This window comes from Diabrotica virgifera, chromosome 3 (genome assembly GCF_917563875.1).
Source record: "Diabrotica virgifera virgifera chromosome 3, PGI_DIABVI_V3a".
In the NCBI taxonomy this organism is placed as follows: Eukaryota; Metazoa; Arthropoda; class Insecta; order Coleoptera; family Chrysomelidae; genus Diabrotica; species Diabrotica virgifera.
This window is the reverse complement of record NC_065445.1, coordinates 170,140,951-170,165,376: the sequence shown is the minus strand read 5'-3', so window position 1 is coordinate 170,165,376 and position 24,426 is coordinate 170,140,951. Positions and strand designations below refer to the sequence as shown.

The 24,426-nt window shown below is 33.5% G+C and overlaps 1 protein-coding gene across 1 annotated transcript in view; it reads right to left on the bottom strand.

The window, feature by feature from the left end:
• LOC114333418 (lysosome membrane protein 2) overlaps positions 1-24,426 on the bottom strand; it is a 705,292-nt gene that overhangs the window by 437,139 nt on the left and 243,727 nt on the right. The window contains exon 2 of the mRNA XM_050645639.1: positions 18,058-18,232. Within this exon, the coding sequence (XP_050501596.1) occupies positions 18,058-18,088 (31 nt within the window). The 5' untranslated portion in view covers positions 18,089-18,232. The remainder of the gene's footprint in view (positions 1-18,057; positions 18,233-24,426) is intronic.

Below are 24,426 nucleotides of genomic sequence, written 5' to 3'. Positions count from 1 at the left end.
AAAATAAAGAAGACACAGGCAATGGGCCCAGAAGAATCAACACATTTACCAGGAAATGGACTTCCCACCCACATTGACATCATTCTGGCTAAAACCTAGGACTACAAGCAGAAGTAATCACCCTAAACGAAGGAACAACAGACCACAACCCCATTCTACTAGAACTAGGAACATGGGAAGAAACAAACCCGCCAAAAAAAATAAAAAAGAAAATAAAGGGGACAAATTATAAAAGATTAGTGAGTGAAGGAATAAATATAGTGCCAGTTATAAATAACCCACAAAAAATAGAAGAAAAATTCCTAGAGCTAGAAAACATCATCCAAGAAGCAATTAGAAACAGCACAACAGAGGAAGAAGTCGAGATCCACAAGGGAAGGTTCAAAGACATACCACAAGAAATACAAGACTTGATAAGGGAAAAAAACAGAGCGAAGCAAATAGCCAGAAGAACAAGAAACCGAGTAGACAAAACTTGGGCAAACACATTAAACAGAGAGGTCAAAACGGCTCTTCGACAATACCGCAGCGAAAAATGGGACAACTTCGTACAAGAGATGGAAGAACTAGACTCAAACATGAAAAATGTTTGGAAGCTCCAGAAAATTATAAGAAGCGACAGAAAACTCATCCCCCCGTGACATGGAGAAAACGGCATGGTATATACCATAGAAGAAAAAGCAGAGGTGATGAGGTCCACACTCGAAATAGAATGCAGGTTAAACTACCACCCAGACGAGGACGTAGACTTCATGGAAGAAGTCGAAGAGCAAGAAGAAAGACCAGAGGATCCAAAAGACATCATCCCCCCAACATCACCGGAAGAAATAAACGAACATATAAAAAACAGTTCACCGAAAAAAGCGCCTGGTCTAGACGAAATTACAACTAGAGCCCTAAAGTACTTGCCTATAAGAGCTATAGTGTATTTTACAAACATAGTGAACGCGATACTAAGATATAAAATATTCCCGAACAGATGGAAAGAGGCCCATGTCATTATGATTCCAAAACCTGGCAAGAACCACACATTCCCGCAGAACTACAGGCCAATAAGCTTACTCCCAGCGATCAGCAAGATAGTCGAAAGAATTATTTTCAGCATACTGCAAGCGGAAACAAACAGACTAGATATAATCCCAGAAGCTCAATTCGGATTCAGAGCAGAGCACTCCAGCGAGCTACAAGTACTCAGGTTAACTGAGTACATAGCAGCTGGATTCAACGACAAGCAGTACACTGGAGCAGCATTCCTGGACGTAAGCAAAGCTTTCGACAGAGTATGGCATAAGGGGCTCATATATAAAATGTGAGGTTATATGTACAGCGGGACGATGACGAGGCTGATCTCCTCGTACTTAGGCGGCCGGAGTTTCAGGGTTCGAATAGGATAAGTCCTGTCCGAGCTAGGAAACCCGGAGGCTGGAGTGCCACAGGGAGCAGTCCTGTCACCTCTGGCTAACAAAATATACACCGCTGACGTACCTAGAATACCAGGTACCCTTATGAGCCTTTACGCCGACGACACAGTGATAGCGGCCAAACATAGAAACGTAGATATAGCCGTAACCAACCTGCAGACAGCGTTAGAAGACATCGAGGAATGGGGTATAAAGTGGAAGATAGCCATCAACTCCGAAAAGACGCAAGCGTTACTATACAAAAAGGGAAGACAACAGCCAGTAGAACAACTGACGGTGCAGAACAACCCCATCGAGTGGAAAAATGAAGCTAAATACCTGGGAGTCCTCATGGACAAAGGATTAACCTTCCAAAAACATGTAGAAGCCACAGTCCAGAAGGCCAATATGGCAAGAGCAACATTAAGAGGACTCACAGGCAAGTAATTTAAATTAAGACTAACAACGAGGTTAAGATTAATAAAGAGCATAATATTACCGGTATTAACATACGCATCTCTCGCATGGGGACAAGTATGTCTTCACGCTGGCCTAGCTTTGAATTCGATTAGGGCACCACATTGGTTTCTTATTACCCAGGATTCCATTGTGAAGAGAATTTGGCTACGATAGTTGTGTCCCATCGCGCATCAGCGTGCTATTAGTTAGAGAATGGGTAACGATAAGCAAAAGCAGGAGCAAACGCAGAAAAATTGTAGAAGATGTCAAGTCACACAATCAATTGTAAAACCTAAATCTTATTGTGGTCTTATTCCAGGCGAGAAATGCATCGGAAGAGCCAAAGAGGGCAGCAATCACTCCGCAAGGAGTGTAGATGTCATGATTCAGGAAGATGATGAAATATTTCTAATATTTTCCATGTAACACTGCCTAAGCCTACATTTCAACAAACTGATTTAAAATATATTTAGAGGCAAATAAAAAGAATTACAACATAATATGCTCAAATCGTAGTTGATCGACATCCAAATAGCAAGCCATTGTCTTTAATAATAGTAATAATCTGTTATTTATTAACTGAAAATTGTGCAATATTTTCTTTCCTCTCGACCCTCCTTATCGCTGGAGTTATTCTATCTTTAAATTCTTTTATATTAAAGGGTTTTACTTAGTGCACTCTGCCTTGGTGAACTTTTTTGTTAATTACAGTAAACTCTCTCTTAACGGACACCTCTCTATACGGACGATTTTTAAAACAAAAATCATTCGGCCATATATGAACCTGTACCCTTTAACTCCCTTCGACGGACACTCTCAACAACGGATGCGGACAGTAAATGATGTGTAAATGCGGACAGTAAATGAAAAAATTTAACATTTTTCCCAAATATTTTACAATATAAAACTATATTGTATAAAATACATTTATTATTTCAAATCAATACAGATGTCCACGACCTGATATTTAATACTGTTCACGTTATCAACACTACATAAGTAATAAAAATTTAATGTTTTTGTTGGTTGGTGAAAGAAAGGCGACACCAGGAAATTTTTAATTGTGTTTTGACTGGATCAAGGATTTAAGAATTTTAACCGGAACGTCTGATTAAGCATATGCAATAGACGTCGTTGTATTTTTATGAGTGTTTTCAGTAGTAATTGCACAAGAGCTCTGAAATTATTGAATTTTTCCCGAGTGACACTTTGACAGTTTTAATTTCACGAGACGAAGGCAAGTGAAATTATGTCAAAGTGTCACGAGAGCAAAAATTCTATATTAATTTCAGAGGTCGAGTGCAATTTGTTGCGATTATTTCATGAATAAAACTGTTCAAAACCAAAATTTTATTGTAATTTATTTATGTAAGTACCATTAAACACACAGCTTTTATAAATATTTGACGATTGAAAGTCTATAATTTTTAAAACATTAATTGTCATTAATGTCACTGAATGTATTTTTTCGTAGCAACGAAGGGCATCTGACGTAATATACTTAACGACGGGAGATTATCAAAAATTATCGATTTAATTCAGATTTCTGTAGCTTTCTATTGGTCAGAATCTCCTATGAATGAAATAATCTTAAAAATTTTATCTTCGGATGAAATTTCATATAGTATATTAAGTATGGAGAACGGTAAGGGTTTTATACCGATCGAAGACAATTGTTTGGAGGAGGAGCGGAGCGACGACTCCAATTATTGTCTGAGATCGGTTACCTTTAACGTTCGACATGCTTATAACGTTTTTTGCACGATTGATACCATTATAAACTATAAAATTAAACATTTTCGTCATATTGACTAGTTTCATTCATTTTATCAAGATAGATATTTTGGTTGTTAGGTAGTAACTAGGGTGCATAACAACAATGGAGAATTGACTTTTTATTTAGTTGTCAATAATTTTAAGTACAATTTTGATTATTATAAATTAAAATATGAGCGAAAGTGAATTTGAAGAAATTGAACGGGCTTGGGAAGAAGGGTGTTCCGCAATTATTCCCGAAAAATCCAAAATCCGTTATCAAAATACCTACCAAAGTTTTAAAAAATGGTGCGAAGGCAAGAATTTAAGAATCGAAGAAAAGACTCTATTAGCATATTTCGTTCAAAGACATAGCAGTTGAAAGCTCCTGGAAGCCTCTGGGCAGAATATTCAATGATTAAATCCACCGTTTTTCTTTATGATGGCATTTATATTTCCAAGTTTTCAACTTTTATCGCGTATTTGAAGAGAAAAAATGTTGTGCAATACTAGTAATACTACTAATGTATGCGATTCTGCAGGAGTTTCTGTTAGAAGTGAAACCACAGCCCAAACAAGTGGGATTTCATTAAATAATTTAACAAATTGTACCATAAGTTTCAATATTAATAAATAATTCGTTAGTTTTCTTTATTCTTTCAAAAAATAAATTAAAATTAAGAGATTTTTTAACTCGACGGTAAGTGAATTACTTACCGTCGAGTTGGAGTACTTACCGTCGAGTTGGATTACTTCACGTCAAGTTGCTAGTAAATGTCACCTACTGACGTAAAATCTGTCACGGTAAACAGTCAAAAATGATCAATCGTGCAAAAATAAATTTTACGTTCAGTTTTAGATATTTTTAAGTTTGAAAGAAAAAATCGATATTGTTCATTATGGGGAGAGACATAAGTTAAGTGTTAGACTGTTAGCTGAAAAATTTGAAATTGGAAACCTCAAGCCAGTGAAATTTTGAAACATAAAAGTGATTTAATCCATCAGTTTTCTGAGATCGGAAACCTGGAAGCGAAAAGAAAATTTTTGAAACCTAATGCTACTGCATTAGACCTATAAATAATTGTTTTCGATTGGTTTTGTGAATTGCGGTCTAAAAATATTCCTGTTTCTGGTAAAATTATTCAAGAAAAAGCATTAGAAGTTGCTAGGGAACTAAGCGGCGATATGAAAGCTTCTGGTGGATGGCTCGAGAAATTTTGTAAGCGACACAGTATTTCCTTCAAATCTGTATGTTGCGAAGCAGCTGCTATAAATTTATTAGTAGTTTTTAACTGGAAGGAAAAACTGCTCATTTTAATGATAGTATAGGTAGGTACTCCCCGCGAGACATTATTAACGCATATGAGACGGTATTATTTTTTAGAGTTAAGAGTATGACCCAAGAAAACTTTTACCCTAAAAGTAGAAAGGTGCATTGGAGGCAAGGCTTTTAAAGATAGGATCACCGGAGTAACCTAGTTGAGTCCCAGAATTTATAATCCGTCGTTCTAATAGCCGAGTTGAGTCCCGAAGATGGGTAAATTTGAGTCCCGGCCTACCTAGGGCTTAGTCGGTGTACGTAATGATTTCTAGGAATTAGAAAGCAGTAAGGACACCTCACACATCTTATGGAAAATATAATGTCACTTAAATGAAATAAAATTTACATGAATAGATGCTTCCTGAAATTTCAATAATTTGATACCATTGCGCCAACTCTGTATTTTGATTAACAAGAGCGTAAATTGATAAAAATAAAACTGAAATCAAATAGGAATGTACGTATGTCAAAGAGAGAGAAAAGATCTTGTTATTCGCTTACTCCATAAATCTTTCTCGAGAGATTAAGGCAGAGGCTTACTCTTATCTTTTCCTATTATTATTGATAATAAAGTAGGTATAATTTGGTTAGTTGTACCGCCTCTAATCGGCTTAAGTTAGTGGTGAATAGACTGTATTCAATAGCCGCTAGACTAATATTATTTATGAATGCCAGTTTTATGGACATCAAAATGCGATTTCGATAAACTTTAATTACAATTAACGCACTCATTAAGCAAAAATCAGAGTTGGCGCAATGGTATCAAATTATTAAAATTTCAGGACGCATCTATTCATGCAAATTTTATTTCATTTGAGTGACATTATATTTTCCCTAAGATGTGTGCGGTGTCCTTTATTTTAGAACATATAATTTTATTGTAAAAATATATACCTAAAATATGTACAGTAAAAAATATAACCCCCAATTACATGCTAAATCATTTATTTAACTATTCTAAATTTTTTAACTTACAATTTTGAGGAGATCAAATATTGATATTAATCTATTATTTAACTTTAAATTTGTTCATCTACAATTTTTTTATGTAAGGGTTTTAGTCTAGGCGCCAAATAGAGGTCACCGTGTCCTTTTTAATTCTGATGGACAACCTCAACGGTTTCTTATCGATTTTTGGCTGCTGATTACGAATTTCGAGGGTGAATTTCGATCCGAGTGGTCAAAAAATTGTTATAAACAATTTAATTGTTTATAAATTGTTTATAAGGCTCTGGCTCATAAACTAAAGGAGATAAAAAAGAATGTTTCAAATAAAATTTGTTCGTTAATTAAAAACGAAGAAAAAAACGTTTACCAAACTTAAATCCAATAATTAGAACTCAAGATGTTGTAAAATTAGTGCACAATGCCAATTGAAAATTGCAAAATAAGTATTTTTCGAAGCTTTATCGATCATAACTCGGCTTCTACGAATTCAAATGTACTTTAGAAAGTTTCATTTTAAAGCTTCATTAATAGGCTTCCAAACAAAGTGTGTTAAATTACTTGATCTTCATTTCTTTTAAAGTTATACCCATTTGAAGGGACCCGCGCCAACTCGTAACTTTTAATGACAAAAATTTTCAAATCAAAATATACACCGGCCCAGGGCTGCTTTATCCATTAGGCAATATAGGCAGTTGCCTAGGGCGGCAAATTATCGAATAACATTTAAGTACATAGTACATCCATCATTGGAATATAAGTGGGCATTTATTTCTAGAAACCAAATTGCATTTTTTAACACTATTCATTCAAAAAGGACAGAAGTCGTAAATTTAGGGATTATTGGGCCGCCGGCAGCACCGCAAAGGCGGCGGGCGCACTGTTCTATATTTTTTTTTAAACTGAATCATTTTGGGTTATTCGTGGTTGAAAATTTGCCATTTTCATTGAAAAATGTCGACTTTTCGGACGGCTTTTTGCGAGTATCTTAAAAATTATGCATCTAATGAAAAAAACTATATAAAACAATTTTGTAGCTCATGAAAAATCAAAAAAATTCGTTCCTTCATAAGTCTTCTGGTGATAACATAAAAAGAGATATGGTAGGTGAAAAGAATTTTTTTTGTGCATGCTTAAATGGGTGTGTCCAACTTAATAACAGAGAAATGATCGATTTTAAGGGTACAATCCTATCAACATCTTTTGTAAATACTGCCTGAAAAGACCTTTAAAACGACCGCACTGTTAATCGATTACATTCAAACTAAGCGAGATATGGTGCAACAAAAAATGATGAATAATTTATTTTAAGATAAAATGCGAAGTATGTATATTTTAATCCCTCATCCACCCGATTTAAATGCATCGTTTTGCTTCTACAATACCTTTTATTATAGTGTTATTTCTATGTTCAACAAGTTGGACGGGTTTAAAATGTATGGTTTTTGAAAAAAAAAAATAAGATCAAATTATAGAGATCATTTTTAAATTTTTTTAAAAATCTTCCTTTTTTTCCACGTAACTCTAAAATGATAATGAGATACAGTCATGAAAGAAAAATAAAATTGTTATCTAAAAAAAACCTGCATTTTTGTAAGGTATTTTTTTACGTATCTCTTATCACTTTCGAATTACATGGAGAAAAAGAAAGATTTTTAAGAAAATTTAAAAATGCACTCTGTAATTTGATCTTATTCTTTTCAAAAATCATTCATTTTAAACCCGTCCATCTTTTTGGATATGGAAATAACACTATAGTAGAAGCTATTCTAGAAGAAAAACGATGCATGTAAATTCTGGTGGATCAGGGGTTAAATACTTATCATTTTTCCTTAAAATACATTAGTCATAAGTTTTTTGCACCATATCTCGCTTAGTTTGAATGTAACCGACATTTAACAGTTCTTGTTTTAAAGGTCTTTTCAAGCACTACAAAAGGTATTCGTAGCATTATACCCTAAAATCGAAAATTTCTCTGTTATTTTAAGTTGAATACACCGATTTGAGCATGCACAAAAAAAAATCTTTTTTGCATACCATCTCTTTTTTTATTAAAACTAGAAGATTTATGAGAAAATGCATCTCTCTGATTTTTCATAAACTACAAAAATGTTTTATATAGTTTTTTTTCGTTAGATGCACAATTTTTATAGTATTCCCAATAAACAGTCTCCGAAAAGTGTCATTTTTCAATGAAAATGGCAAATTTTTAACCACGAATAACTCAAAAAGTATTGAGTTTTCAAAAAAAATTATAAAACAGTTATTGCTTAGAATTAGGTTTTCTAGCTACTTCTGGTGTTAGTTTGTTAAAAAAAATTCCACCCCCGAGAACGGGTGGGAACCACCCCTAACTTAAAAGCGTCATAGGATATAGCGTAGACTTTGTTTATTGAGCTATTCGCTGCTTATAGTATAAATAAATTGATGACTTATAAATTGATGCAGTAGGATGGAATTCGGAGCCAAATACTCTCACTGACTTCACTAATAAATACCTACATCATTCATACATGAATGCATTCACTTAAAGGTTCATTTGGATACCACAATAAAATCACCAATCACCAATAATTGACATATCTAAATATTTAAAAAGAATGGATTGAAAGATATTTTCCCTAATTTTGATATTGCTTTGCGTATTTATTTGTGCCTCCCAGTTGCCAATCAACTAACGTGTCCGCTGAAAGGTCATTTTCGAAAATGTCAAGAATTTAAAATAGTCATGAAAATAATTTCCGATCAAGTATAACGCAAAAACGTCTTAACAATTAATTTTAATGTAAGTTTCCAAGTGTTTAAGTGTTTTGATATTCATAATATTTACCGCAGCAATAGTTTCTTCTTTACTTTTGGGCAGTTTCGGTTGAGCCATTCGCCGTTCACTGTATATTTGATTTCGTATTAAATTAACGTCTTTAACAGTCATGTGGCTCAAGCAATCTACATTTTCTTTCAACGCACTATGTATGATTTTGGATGGCCTTTCGGTCAAATTACTAACCAGCTAACTAGCCTTACTAACGTTGAAATTTCCATATTCACTATTAGTTTATATTCCTGTCTAGTACATGAGTTATTGTAAATAGACACAGGTTTATGGATTACAAACAAATTACTAGTTTGTTTTTTTGCGGGAAACGAAAGTAATTAGTTTCGGTAGTACCGTAAATAAATTATCAATATGTCATCAGATGTTACTATACATAATGTCTCACCGAATAAATCCTATTCTATCTCTTACTCTACATCAGTGGAATTTATACAACCCGTTGGATGTGCATGATTTGGACGCTAAATTTAAAAGACCCAAAGGAGGAAGACCCAACCCTTCGGTCCTAACTTTACTTTCTGGCAGCGTCCAAAACACGGGTACTTTTAAGACCCTCAGGTACTTTAGCGTCGAAAACATACCCGCCCTAACAATTTGTCGATTTTGTCCATAGAAAGTGACGTATCAAGGGCGATAAATTATGACGACATTATGGATGATTTTTCCAAAGAAAAATCAAGAAGGAAATCTGATATGATCGACCTGGAATGACAATTTTTATGTATTCTTATTTAAATAAAAAAATCTGCTTGCAATTTTTTTCGCAAAAATGGTACATGCTTGAACGGCGGCTACTAGAGAATTGCCTAGGGCGTCAATTGACCTAAACGCGGCCCTGCACCGGCCAATTCGTAACTTTCTTCAGGTTAATTCGAAACCATTGATTAAATCTTATATCTTAAATCTAAACCGAATGTTTCTTGGTTTGCTTAAAAACGTTATATTTGTATTATATTATGTACCTACCTATAAAAAATAGCAAAAATTGAAATATCTTAAAAAATAATTGAAACAATATTATAGTGTTTCATTAACACGTGTTATAAATATTAGCTCTACAAGTATTACATTAGCAAGTACATTAGCAAGTATAGCTCTACACGAGCTTGGTTTTTATCAAGTAATTGTAAATTCAATATTTAGATGTTTAGCAATAATAAATTATTTAAATCCATGTGATAATTTAAAAGCAAAAAGATTTTCCATATACTCGTATGTTTATTTCAAGTCTAAAAGATTATACCTTTATTTAGTTACGAATTCACCAGTAGTTGATTGGTTACCGAAAAATTAGCTGAGGGCCAGAGTTACCAATTGGCCTGTAATTGGGATGGGGGATTAAAATAGTTACGAATTCACCGGGACCCATTTGAAGTAATAATTTTCTTAAAAAAATTGTACATTAATTTGTTTATAAGGGTTTCAAGCAAATTGAAGCTGTAAATATTTATACTTTAATTAACAAGAATGATAGAAGAACTCAAAAGAAACATTTTGAGCTTAGAAGATGTTTGTAGGTTTATTTTTGGCCAAGATATCAATATTTTAATAGTGCGCTCTGAGGCGCAATAACGGCTCACCGCGTAAAGTTTCACGCGCTAACTTCTCGATGCAAATTATAATTTCTATGTATATATACGTTATCTTCATTTTTCATTTTTGAAGATCCTAGTAAAATTTTATCCTATAATTCTTATGATTAAATAAAATATAATTATTATTCCTATAAAATAACATTAAAAACTAATATCTCAGAAATAGAACTAAAAACTAAGTTGATATTATTTATTAATACTAATTTTACAAACTTGCAGGGAATGCAGGGAATCTCAGCTTTTTTACATCTGCATAAGTTCTTAGAGCAATTTTTACAGTTACATGGTGGTACCAAGTCTGTTCTGGTACGAAGTAAAACTAAAACTTTCTGGAGCTTTAGAGTCTAATTATCTATATCTATATGATATAGATATAATTTATATCATATAGATATTTAGTGGATAGTGGATATAATCCATATAAAGTGGATCTAGTTATTTTGCAGCATCATCAAGGCACGTCAATTTTGTGTATGCCGCCACAACATAAATGCTCGTTTTATATGCAATGATGATGCTGCAAAATAACTCGATCCATTTTTATATGGATATCACATATTGGCCCATTTGCATGCGTAGGAGCCGAGTTACGATAGATAAAGCGTCGAAAAATATTTGACTGTGAGCCGATGTTGCGCCTCATAGCGCGCCATTAAAATATTGATATCTTGACGAAAAATAAACTTACGAATATTTTCTTAAGCTCAAATTATGTCTTTTGTTTATTAAAGTATAAATATTTACAGCTCAAATTTACTTGAAACCCTTATAAACAAATTAATGTACAATTTTTTTAAGAAAATTATAACTTCAAACGAGTACAATTTTAAAACAAATGTAGATAAATTAATTTAACAAACTTTGTTTAGTAATAATGAAGCTTTAACATGAGACGCTCTAAGGCTCATTTGCATGCGTAGAAGCCGAGTTACGTTCGATAAATCTTCGAAAAATACTTATTTTCCAATTTGCAATTTGCATTGTGCACTAATTTTACAATATCTTTAGTTATAATTGTTGGATTTAAGTTAAGTAAACGTTTTTTCTTCGTTTTTATTAATGAACACATTTTATTTAAAACATTCTTTTTTATCTCTTTTAGTTTACGAGCAAGAGCTCTATAAACAATTTATAAAGAATTAAAATGTTTATAACAATTTTTTGACCACTCGGATCGAAATCCACCCTCGAAATTCGTAATCAGCAGCCAAAAATCTATAAGAAACCGTTGAGTTTGTCCATCAGAATTGAAAAGGAGACGGTGACCCTCTGTTGCCTAGACTATTTGTGCAGAATATTTTTTTACTTTTTTTTTGTACTAGATATTCTAATTTTAACATACCTACTTTTCATTTAACAAGTCTATTAAAACTGTTAAAAATTGAAAAATATGAGGATGAGCAAAATAAAATGGAAATAAAAACCCGGATTTAAAGCGCTTACATGCGTTCGTCGTCCGCTGTAAATTGCTTGACATCTCCGCCCATATTTCCAAACCTCAGTGACACTTCCGTTTTTAAAGCGAGTTTTTATTGCATTTCCCAATTTGTTCTGTAAGGTATTTAAGTGCCAGTGTATATGTATATTTATGTTTATTTGGTAATAAGAAGAAAACCAAAGGTATATAATAATCTTCTTTTAGACCATGGATGCAGAATATTTGCTTAAAGAACTTTGGGCAATATATTCAAAAGTTCCATCTATATAAATGGTGTCAAAATCTGCTAAAAATTGTAAATTGCTGTTGCAGGAAAACAATATCGCCACTTCGTAATTTCTCATGCAAAATTTTCATAGGTCGTTCACTGATATCTTCTACGGTCTTTCGCTTCAAGGAGTTACTTAACATTTGACAATTGAGTACTTCTTCGTTTAATTCACCATGATTGTGGTCATCCATGCATAATTTCCGTCACTACGTTGTCCCCTTGAGTTTTTAAAAATGCTTTACATGTTTCTTTCCTCTGCGCACAACAAATCCAACGCTTGCCGTCATTTTTTAAAGATTTCTGGAAACGATATTTGAAGCCATTCAACACAATCAATTGTATTCCTTTTTCACTAAGAACAATGTTCACAGAACTCATTTTGGCAATCACCGTATCGTATACAGATAGATTGCACTCTATACTAAATATTTTGTGGTGCACATATTACTTTTTATATTTGATTAATATAAATGCGTAACCAATAAAATACTTACAAATTAAAAAGCTATTAAAAGGTAATTATAAGGATTACGATGCCCAGGACTCAATTTGACCATCTAAATAATTTGACTCTTCTTAATTCAGGTATACGGGACTCAATTTACCTATGCCCAGGTCACAATTCTATTGTGTACCAATATGATATTTTGATAAATAAAAGAATGCAGAAAGAAAATCGAAAAGTTCAATAATCAATGTTCATAGATAATGCTGCGTGGTCATCCACAACTTGTGTTATGCAATATTAAACTAGTATCTCTTTTTATGTATACATACATACAGGCACTTATTTAAAAAAATAAGTTAAGATTTTTCTCTTCAACGTACACCTCTTTTAAACGGACACTTTATGCGGAACGACTACTGTCCGTTCAAGGGAGAGTTCATTGTAGTTGGATTGGTAGATGTACCGATGCAGTTTTAAATGTTAATATTGATAAATAAACAAACTATGAATTTTTAAAGTTGGAACAGCTATTTTGGCAAAAATTGGTCATAGAAAACAGTATATTTACAACAAGTGAGAAAAAAGACATATTTTATGATTTCTCACGAGCCCAGAAGTTTGTTGGTACGAGCGGAGGCACGAGGCGAGTGCCGCAAATCAAGCGAGGGAGAAATATGGTATTTTCTCACGTATTGTACACTGTACTTTTTCTATGGATGAGTTTTTGTCAAGAGTTCAAACTTCAAAATTAAATCATTTAGGCCCTTTTAGATATATTATATTATGATTAAATTGAAATAAAATTCATGTACATATATTTAATATTCTTAATATTTATATACTTTATTTATTTAAAATTATAATCAACAGTTATATTTGAACAGTTTTGAAAGGTAATTCCTGGTAAGTTTTGCTTCAACGCATTTTATTAACAACAATAATTGTGTTTGTATTTTGCATGTAACTTTGGAAATAGTGATCATATGTATGTATGGAAACAGGCGGAGAACCCGTGAGAAAAAATATTTCTCACTGCAATGGCCGACATTTTTCACTGAGTGAGAAATTGTTCGTTTTGAATATATGTAAGTAGTGCGAGAAGTTGCACATTGTATACCATCCATAGAAAAACTTGTTTAAATGTGTGAAAAATTGCCAGGAGCACAAAAATCTCAGAAAAGGGAGTTTAATTGAAATTTTGATTTCTCACTGCATTTATCGAAAATATATCTACCTAAAACAAAAAAGTAAAACCTTTATCGGCAGCAACATTGTTTTGTTATAGAAAAAATAGTAACATTAGTAACAGTACAATAGGAGCAGTATGCAAATTAAATACCTCATAGAATATTGAATACTTTTCAAACAAATTTTTTTGCTTTATACTGGTAACATAACGTCTCCTGCAAAATAAAATATTTTTTCTATGAATGCTACACAATGTGCAACTTCTCTCACTACTTACATACATTCAAAACGAAAAATTTCTCATGCAGGGAGAAAATTCGACCATTGCAGTGAGAAATATTTTTTCTCACGGGTTCTCCTACGGTTTTCCATACATGGTTTCCATGGTAACATGCACAATACAAACACAATTAATATTGTCATAAAAAGGTGTTGAAGCAAAACTTACCAGGAATTAGCTTTCAAAACTGTTCAAAAATAACTCTTAATTATAATTTTAAATAAATAACGTATATAATTTTAGGAATATTAAATACCTACATATATATGTATTTTATTTTAATTTATGCATAAAATATACCTAAAAGCACCTAAATTATTTAATTTTGAAGTTTGAACTCTTGACTAAACTGCACCCATAGAAAAAGGACAGTGTACAACACATGAGAAAATGACATATTTCTCCCTCGCTTAATTTGCGCTTCTGTAAAAAACTGCAATATACTATTGTATTGTCTATTTATAACGCAAACAATAATTTTTGCAAAATTTTTTGAAACTTTATTAATAATTCTTTAAATAAATTAAGGTTCAAATTTAGTTGATTAAGTCTTAAATTAAAGCTTTTATCTTTTTGTCTGCAGTCCTGCAATTTGTAAGTACATATTATGAAAGTTTGCAGAAAAAAACGTAAAAGCTTTTATAAAACCATGTACAATCCAGTAGTTAAAAAAGTAGAAAAGCTTTTCCAAATTTTGATTTTATTTTATTTGACCGATCTAAAGCAAAACAGCAAATATGCATGTGGTACACGTGACTATTTTATATTATTGAATGGAAATATTTATTGAGACATCGCACGTGGTAATATCATAATAAGTGTATTCTAATTGGGCTATTAAGCTATTATTAAATTAATACCTATAAGTAATTATACGTACTTAAACAGTCAATTGACAGATTTATCTAAATTTTTAACTAGAAATATTTTTAACTACACTGACCCTCAAAAATAACCGGACACTAATGTACACTTCTCCAAGAAATTACCGCAAATTTCCTAAACCTGTTATCCAATTTGAATGAATTTTCTAATATGTTATAACATAATTTTTTAAGAATGTCTCAGTAATAATGTTGTTGCTAAACAGGTAAGTTGTCATTGTATACCGAGTGTACCAAACTGTGTTTTTTCTGAAAGTTCACAACAGCCTGTGTCTAGCATTTATAAAATACTAAAATTAAGACCCGACTATAGCCTCAGGTTTCCTTAACATTTTGATTTATTTTATTATGTTAGGTAATAAAAAAGGGTTAATGTTGGGTACTTTAACAATTAGCCATGTTGTCATCAATATATCCTCATTTTCTGATTAGTTAGTAAACAAGCCCAAAGTAGGCCATGGCAACTTAAAATTTCATAAATGTCAAATTTTTAATTTATTGAATTGTCAAATCTTGTCAAATTAAATTGTCAAAACTTCAGGAAAGATACGACACCAAAAAAGTGAAAGAAATGACAGGTAGACGTAGAAAAAAACCAGCAACAATAGGGAGCAGGGGGCTCCCTATTGTTGCTTATAACATTTTTCATAAAATCAAATATATCTTGACAACGATTTTACCAATTATCACTAATTAAACTCTAAACGCTAGTTTAACTCTTTATGAATAAAATGGATCTGAAAAAAAGTTAAAAAGACTGGTATTTATTAATCAACTAGCATTTTACCAAAAAAAGTGCATTGTTACAACATACCCCGCGCTTAGGGCTAGTTGTAACATCTATTGGGCCAAGTTGTAAACAGTAGGAAAATTCGAATATTTTGGTATATTTCGAAGAGAATACCAACGTTATTCCTGTTGAAAGATGTTGCTCGACTTAATAACGTGGCTTCCGGTGTTCTTATAGGTAAATGTAGATTTCTACGCATAAACCGATAGGTACTTAAACTAGGCATAAACGATAGGGAGTGCCGACAGAAGTGAAAACTTCATATAGTATAATATAAATTACGAGCTCAATGCTTTTCCCCATCCAAAAAGAAGTGCTGTACCTATTTTATATACGCGTTGCGTACGTTCTATGCTATTTATGTATACATACACATAATATATATACGTACCAAATTTAGTTCGGCAAAGTGATGACGGTCGCAAACTCAATACATTTTTTTTCTATCTGAAAAGTGCACAACGTCCCTAAACAATTTTTTATTTTAAAATTTATTTCGTCAAACAATGACGGCCGCTAATTTAATATCTTACCCATCTAAAACGTGCACAACGTCCCTAAAGAAGTTTTCACTTAAAAATTTATTTCGTCGAAGCAATAACGGTCTAATTCAATACTTCTTCCCCGTCCAAAAAGTGCACACCGTCCCTAAGAAAGTTTTCATTTTTAAATTTTATTTCGCCGAAGCGATGACGGTCGCCAATTCAACACTTTTTTTCCATCTAAAAAGTGTATAACGCCCGAATAAATGTCAAAATGTTAAGTAACTCCTTGAAGCGAAAGACCGTAGAAGATATCAGTGAACGACCTATGAAAATTTTGCATGAGAAATTACGAAGTGGCGATATTGTTTTCCTGCAACAGCAATTTACAATTTTTAGCAGATTTTGACACCATTTATATAGATGGAACTTTTGAATATATTGCCCAAAGTTCTTTAAGCAAATATTCTGCATCCATGGTCTAAAAGAAGATTATTATATACCTTTGGTTTTCTTCTTATTACCAAATAAACATAAATATACATATACACTGGCACTTAAATACCTTACAGAACAAATTGGGAAATGCAATAAAAACTCGCTTTAAAAACGGAAGTGTCACTGAGGTTTGGAAATATGGGCGGAGATGTCAAGCAGTTTACAGCGGACGACGAACGCATGTAAGCGCTTTAAATCCGGGTTTTTATTTCCATTTTATTTTGCTCATCCTCATATTTTTCAATTTTTAACAGTTTTAATAGACTTGTTAAATGAAAAGTAGGTATGTTAAAATTAGAATATCTAGTACAAAAAAAAAGTAAAAAAATATTCTGCACAAATAGTCTAGGCAACAGAGGGTCACCGTCTCCTTTTCAATTCTGATGGACAAACTCAACGGTTTCTTATAGATTTTTGGCTGCTGATTACGAATTTCGAGGGTGGATTTCGATCCGAGTGGTCAAAAAATTGTTATAAACATTTTAATTCTTTATAAATTGTTTATAAAGCTCTTGCTCGTAAACTAAAAGAGATAAAAAAGAATGTTTTAAATAAAATGTGTTCATTAATAAAAACGAAGAAAAAACGTTTACTTAACTTAAATCCAACAATTATAACTAAAGATATTGTAAAATTAGTGCACAATGCAAATTGCAAATTGGAAAATAAGTATTTTTCGAAGATTTATCGAACGTAACTCGGCTTCTACGCATGCAAATGAGCCTTAGAGCGTCTCATGTTAAAGCTTCATTATTACTAAACAAAGTTTGTTAAATTAATTTATCTACATTTGTTTTAAAATTGTACTCGTTTGAAGTTATAATTTTCTTAAAAAAATTGTACATTAATTTGTTTATAAGGGTTTCAAGTAAATTTGAGCTGTAAATATTTATACTTTAATAAACAAAAGACATAATTTGAGCTTAAGAAAATATTCGTAAGTTTATTTTTCGTCAAGATATCAATATTTTAATGGCGCGCTATGAGGCGCAACATCGGCTCACAGTCAAGTATTTTTCGACGCTTTATCTATCGTAACTCGGCTTCTACGCATGCAAATGGGCCAATATGTGATATCCATATAAAAATGGATCGAGTTATTTTGCAGCATCATCATTGCATATAAAACGAGCATTTATGTTGTGGCGGCATACACAAAATTGACGTGCCTTGATGATGCTGCAAAATAACTAGATCCACTTTATATGGATTATATCCACTATCCACTAAATATCTATATGATATAAATTATATCTATATCATATAGATATAGATAATTAGACTCTAAAGCTCCAGAAAGTTTTAGTTTTACTTCGTACCAGAACAGACTTGTTGAACAGTTGATCAGTTTCCGAATTTTGTGGCCTATAATTAAGCAATATTTAGATTTATTTGTCTTACAAGGATCATTATTAAAAATATTAAGTACTTTTATTCATTAGATATTATTTGTAATTATTTACTTACCTAAACGCTGTTTCCTTGAAAAACACCCCATGTTGACTCCAAACTCACTTCCAGTAGATAGACAACCAACAATACCGCAGTCGCGAAATTCAGTTAAGAAGGTCGCGGTTTTGTTTGTGTTACTGTTTATATCCTTTAATTATTGTAGTTCTGTTGTGTAACGGTGCATTATTACCTGCAATATAAAACAGAATATTTATTAGATATGACAATTAAATAGTATGGAAATATTCATTTCGTCATACATTAATGATTTCCTATCGAACTTCAAGCCATCGCATCGTTTTTATTATAGTAGGGGCGCCCAAGCGGGGATTTTTGCAGTTACTCGAGCGCGTCAGATTATCACATGGGGAGAAACAGGGAAGTTCGTTAAGGGGGGGGGCGAAAAAAAAATCTATCCTTAAAAGTACGGGCGTACGGAAATGTGTGAAGGCGGCTGCACAATTGCCCGGGAACGGGAACGAGAACGGAAACGGGAACGGAAACGGGAAAAAAGTTAACCTCTACGTAAATTAATGTTGTAGATGCACAATAACCGAGAACGAGAAGCTGTCCGGTAACGGGAATGGGAAAGTTGACCATGTTTTAACTTTCTCGTTCCCGTTGTATTCCCCGAACCAATCAGAAGGCAGTATTAAAAATACTGTCAAATGCCCAATAAAAATTTGTTAGTGTGTTACCAAGTTTTACTGACAATTTTTATACATTTTGCATTAAAATAAATGACGAACGATTGATTACTTTATTGGAAAAATAATGTCCTCATCCGTATGATGATTGATGTAGATCATAAAATGTACTTAATATATGGTAATTAGATACATAATAATAATATAAATATTTGAATAATACGCTTTTTATCTTTATGCTGACAAACATTTGTGATTGAACACATATTGTGTAAATTAGTTCCAAGATCATAAAAAGCGAAAATATTAAAAGCTCGTCATCAAATAAATCCATATTTTTAGAGAACAGACATTTTCTTTTAATAAAATTAGAAAAAGATCGTTCCACAAAATTTATTTGGAGAAGAAAAATAATTAACAGCACAAGGGACAGTGACACAAACAGCTGTTTACCATTTAATAATTGTGAATCTGCTGATGCTTTCAGTTTCCGTTCTCGTTCCCGTTTCCGTTCTCGTTCCCGTTCCCGGTCAATTGTGCAGCCGCCTTGAGTCACAAAGTTTCACAAGAAAAAGCGAATATTTCGCGAAATGAACGTCAGATCGAAAAACTAGAAGATACGTGTTCAATATTTTTCAAAAATCTATCGAATGATACTAAACATAACCTCCCACGGAGAGGGGTGGGGGGGGGGGGGGTAAATTTTAAATTTTAAATACAAACCCCGCGATATTTCGCAAAATAAACATCAGATCGAAAAACTTCACTTAACTTTTTTGGTTTTAGGACCTAATAATCACAACCCAATAGGTCCCCATAACTCTCCAGTGGCTGCAAATTTAGCATACTTTGCTCCCCTACCATTATAGTAGATAAACAAAAAATAGTAGATACTAAAGTAGATAAGTAAACAATTTGTACTAAAATTATTGATATTTTTACCAACAATGGAATATTGCTATAATAATATAAAAAAAAGGGAAAAGAGAAAATTATTTTATCTACTCTATCTCATATTATGTGTAAGTTTTTAGTTTGTGAAAACTGTCATTGTAGATAGCAGTGCGTGAAGGATTTAAAGTGTGCGTGAAGTAACAATGTATTTTATCTACGACTGATACATAATATATGTATTATACTTGTGGTGTTTGCAATATAATGCCATATAATAATCCCTTAGGGATTAATAATGCGGGATTAATAGCTATTAACCCCTCTGGCACAACAATCACAAAATTCACCACGGAAACAAAATAATCAACCTCAAAAAGTGTCACTGTCAAACGAATAGTATATTTGACAGTTTGTGTTGAGATGGACGAAAATGAAGAATCTTTTAATTGTACACCACCAGAAATTGTAGAACTAGCATCTACCTTAATACCTGAAACATCGAAATCCATTTATAATAAAACGTACGCAACCTTCAACGAATGGCGTGTTCGAAACAACGCGAAATCATTTTCCGAAAATGTTCTGCTGGCCTATTTCGCTGAATTAAGTGCAAAATATAAACCGTCTTCATTATGGTCATTCTATTCAATAATTAAATCTATGTTGAGAATAAACCATGACGTTGATCTGGAAAAATACGGCAAACTAAGAGCGTTTCTAAAGAGAAAATCGGAAGGATTTCAAGCAAAAAAGTCTTCCACTCTAACCCCAGAGCAAATTAGAAATTTATTGACAAAGCTCCTGATGAAATTTATCTTTTACATAAGGTAAATACCGGGAACGGACGAGAGCGGGTGAAATGGTCCTCCGAAAAGGGGGTTGTGCTATGGGCCGGCGTCCCGTACATATGAAAATTTTGAAGCCACGAAACAGAAACTATTGCCTCGGAACAAGACGGATACTCGATTTAAACGACACACGCAACGAAATAAGGATATTTGGATAGGTACGTGGAATGTGTTAAGTTGGTACAGACCTGGAATAGCGACAAGAGCCATTAGACAACTGCAAGAATATAACATGGATATAACAGCAATACAGGAAATAAGATGGACAGCAACGGGAAATTTAGAAATGGAAGATGTTATAGTCTTTTGGTCGGGTAGTGAGAACAGACATGAATACGGATGTGGATTCGTAATCGCAAAAAGATTAAAAACGGCAGTGATAGATTTCAAGCCAATAAACGAACGTATCTGCTATATTAGACTCAAAGGTAAGTGGTTCAATCTCACTATATTCTCAATTTATGCCCCAACAGAAGATGCCGAAGAAGATGGGAAGGACGAATTTTACGAATTACTAGACCAACAGTATAAAGCAGCGCCAAAACATGACATCAAAATAGTAATGGGGACTGTAATGCTAAACTAGGTAAGGAAGACTATTTAAGAGAAGTAATTGGTAAACATAGCCTACGCGATACAACAAATGATAATGGACACCGGCTAACACAATTCGCAATATCTAATAACATGATTATTAAATCCACCCAATTTGAAAGAAAGGACATTTACAAGGTCACATGGGTGTCAAATGATGGAAGAACACGTAACCAAATAGATCATGTCCTCATTGATGCAAGACACTCTAGTAGCATTATTAATACACGAAGTATGAGAGGAGCTGACAGCGATAGTGATCATTTTCTTGTAAAATCAAAGTTGAGAACACGAATATCAGTACAGAAGATGGAGCAACAAGAACAAAGAGTAAGATGGGACATAGAAGCTCTTCAAATACCAAATAAAGAACTGGAGTACCAAGTAGCCATAAGCAACAGATTTCAATTGCTGGGAGAGGAAGACCAAAATGTAGACCTAGGAGATGCATGGCAGCGAGTGGCATCAGTGATAGAACAAGCAGCGAAAGAAACCATTGGGAAAAAGAGGACTCGCCCAAAACAGAAATGGTTTGACAAACAATGCGAAGAAATGCTGGAAACAAAAACTCACAAAAGAATGAAAATGTTACAAAACCCTACAGATGAGAACAAAGCAGATTTTCGCAGAACGAGGGCACAGACAAGGCAACTACTCAGAACTAAAAAGAGAAGCTACATAGAACAGCAAATACGAGTAATGGAAATAAGTGGCGAGAGGAATCAAATAAGAAAATTCTTTAGGGAAGTGAAGACAGTCAGACAAGGTGGAAATGTTGGGGTAACACAAGCTATGAGAAATGAAGCAGGTGAACTGATAATGATGGAAACAGAAATCGTAGAGCGATGGAAGGAATACTTTCGGAATTTACTAAATATTGAAAGTGAGATGGAGGAATCAGAGACTACATTTCATTCTGCAGATGTGGAAATACCACCACCAACACTCCAAGAAGTAAAGAATGCAATAGCATCTCTTAAAGATCACAAAGCACCAGGAAATGATGGTATAAATGGAGAATTGATAAAAAAAAAGGAGGAAACGTTTTACATCAAAAATTGTATGACATTATTCTCAGAGTATGGCAACAGCAGAAAATGCCTAGAGAATGGAATGGAAGCGTTATAATACCCATACATAAGAAGGGAAATAAAGAGCAATTCCGAAACTACAGAGGCATATCGCTTATTAGTACAGCGTATAAGATTCTATCAATTATCTTACTAAAGAGACTCACTCCGTATTCGGAAGATATTCTAGGCGACTACCAATGCGGCTTTCGAAGTGGAAGGTCAACAATAGATCAAATATTTACCATCCGACAAATATTAGAAAAAAACTGGGAATTCAACCGAGATGTACACCAAATCTTCGTAGATTTCCAGCAAGCATATGACTCGATAAAAAGAAGCAGACTATGGCTAGCAATGCTAGAAATGGGAATACCAAGAAAATACACAGGTAAAGATAGGAAACAGAACATCGATGCCATTTAGTATAACATCAGGGCTTAGACAAGGAGACCCTTTATCACCATTGCTATTCAATTTGGCTTTAGAATACGCAATAAGTAAAATATCGTCTGAACTAACAGGGAGATTCGCAAATCGAGGATCAAAACTATTGTTGGCCTTTGCCGATGATCTAGATGCAGTCGCTCAGTCTACAAGAGACGTAAGAGAGGTGTTTTCACAGCTCGAGGAGGAAACAGGTAACCTGGGCCTTCGAATAAATGAAGAGAAGACGAAATATATGCTGGTGACCAAAAATCCAAGACCAAGAGTTAGACAGAACGTAACTATTAATGACCACAACTTTGAAGTAGTAAAAGAGTTTAAATATCTGGGAGCAGTAATCACAGAGGACAATCACATAGAAAAAGAGGTCTCAGCAAGAATAGCTGCGGGAAATAGAGCATTATACTCCCTATCATCATTATTAAGATCTAAGCTGCTGAAAAGACAATCTAAATTAAGACTGTACATGTCAATTATTCGTCCAGTTGTTACATATGGGAGTGAAACATGGACTCTACATCAGCGAGAAATAAATAAATTGCTGATATTTGAAAGGAAAGTCCTCAGAATGATATTTGGTCCTCAAAGAGATGAATTGACAGGAGAGTGGAGAAGGCGCCGCAATGCTGAATTGGTGACTCTATATGGTACTGAAAACATCGTCAGACATATAAAAGCTAATCGGATAAGATGGGCAGGTCATGTAGTAAGATCAGAGGAAGACAGAGTGCTAAAGACAGTGTTCTTCGAGAGACCAGACGGTAGAAGATCAGTGGGCCGTCCCAGAAAAAAATGGAAGGATGATGTTGAAACCGATCTATCTAGGATTGGGGTACAACAATGGCAAATCGAAGCGCAAGATCGCAGACGATGGAGGGCCATAGTGGATGCGGCGAAGACTCACCCCGAGTTGTAAAGCCAGTCAAGAAGAAGAAGATAAGGTAAATATACATATTTAATTTGATTTATTTAAAAACTCATATGCTTATTTGCTTCAGGTAATATTGATCATTGGAATTATGGGTGCATGCCGCTCAAACGAACTTTATCAAATTAATATACAAGACGTGAAGGATCTCCAAACAGATTTATTAATAACAATCCCCAAGTCTAAAACCAAAATTGTACGAAAATTTACCATAAACAGTACGTTTTACAATATTGTGAAGAAATTCATCGATCTCCGTCCGTCACATGTGAAAATAAATTCATTCTTTCTAAATTATCAAAAATCTAAATGTACAATACAACGTATAGGAAAGAACAAATTTGCAGATATTGGTAGGCAGATTGCCAAATATTTAAACTTGCCAAATCCTCAAAGTTATACGGGCCATTGTTATCGCAGATCATCTGCCACTCTGTATATTGATGGAGGAGGCGATTTAACTGGATTAAAGCGTCATGGGGGCTGGAAGTCAACACAGGTAGCTGAAGGATACATTGATCAGTCTATGAGAAACAAGGCAACTACAGCAGATACTATCGCTAAAGAGATAAACAGTAATGTACCATCTTCTTGTTCTACAGCAATCGAGATCCCAAATATTAATAGTAAATAAATAGCGGAAGTCAACACAGGTAGCTGAAGGATACATTGATCAGTCTATGAGAAACAAGGCAACTACAGCAGATACTATCGCTAAAGAGATAAACAGTAATGTACCATCTTCTTGTTCTACAGCAATCGAGATCCCAAATATTTGTATTAAAAACTCTACTAAAGCTAATGATGATTCTCAACCAATTCAGTTTATTAATTGTACTATTACTAATTTTAATGTTTTTAACAAATAAAGTTGTTCATTAAAAATCTTAAATTAATTAATTTGTCGTAGATAAAGTAGAGTATACTACTCGCAATAATGGCTCTCATTCCCTCGG